Here is a 546-nt window from a genome sequence, read left to right as displayed (position 1 = left end):
AAAAAAAAAAAAGATGTGGGCAGCAAGTCCTGCAAGCCACGGCCCCTTTCTCCCTTTCCCCATTCGAATCGTCCACATGTTAACGGCTGTTTTCCACTCTGGCCATAGTTCAAGCAGTTTGGTCTCTGAAGGATCTCTCCGTAATGTCATAGTTCTAAGCTGCCCCCTTGTGGCTGTGACATGTATGTGTTTTAACCAGCCTTAATGAGTCGCGGGCCTACGTTTGTAATCCGATGCCGTTCCTCCTCGCTTCCGAATTTCCATCACGACCACTAACTCCGCCTGGCACTTAGGAACAATATGTTACTTATGTGACAGATAAAGAGGAGAAGCATGTGCCTCCTTCCCCCAGAGCTGCCGGTTTTCCTGTCATAGGCTCGTGAAAAAGGATTGCAAATGCTTTCTATCCTTCAGGATAACAAATGTCTCAGGAGCCTAAATTAAAATCATGGCAGGGCTGCACATTACTTTGGAGTTAGACATAATTAGAGTTTTCTTCCAAGTTACCATGTAATTTTTATGTTATAACCCCAGTTCCACAAGCAA

The 546-nt window shown here is 45.1% G+C and overlaps 1 protein-coding gene across 1 annotated transcript in view; it reads right to left on the bottom strand.

Moving 5' to 3' along the window:
- MEP1B (meprin A subunit beta) overlaps nucleotides 1–264 on the bottom strand; it is a 70,039-nt gene extending 69,775 nt beyond the window's left edge. The window contains exon 1 of the mRNA XM_019652063.1: nucleotides 222–264. Within this exon, the coding sequence (XP_019507608.1) occupies nucleotides 222–264 (43 nt within the window). The remainder of the gene's footprint in view (nucleotides 1–221) is intronic.
- Nucleotides 265–546: the final 282 nt, after the last annotated feature.

Source organism: Hipposideros armiger, unplaced genomic scaffold (genome assembly GCF_001890085.2).
Source record: "Hipposideros armiger isolate ML-2016 unplaced genomic scaffold, ASM189008v1 scaffold_173, whole genome shotgun sequence".
NCBI lineage: Eukaryota > Metazoa > Chordata > Mammalia > Chiroptera > Hipposideridae > Hipposideros > Hipposideros armiger.
The sequence above is the reverse complement of the archived record's forward strand: the minus strand, read 5'-3'. Positions and strand labels throughout refer to the sequence as shown.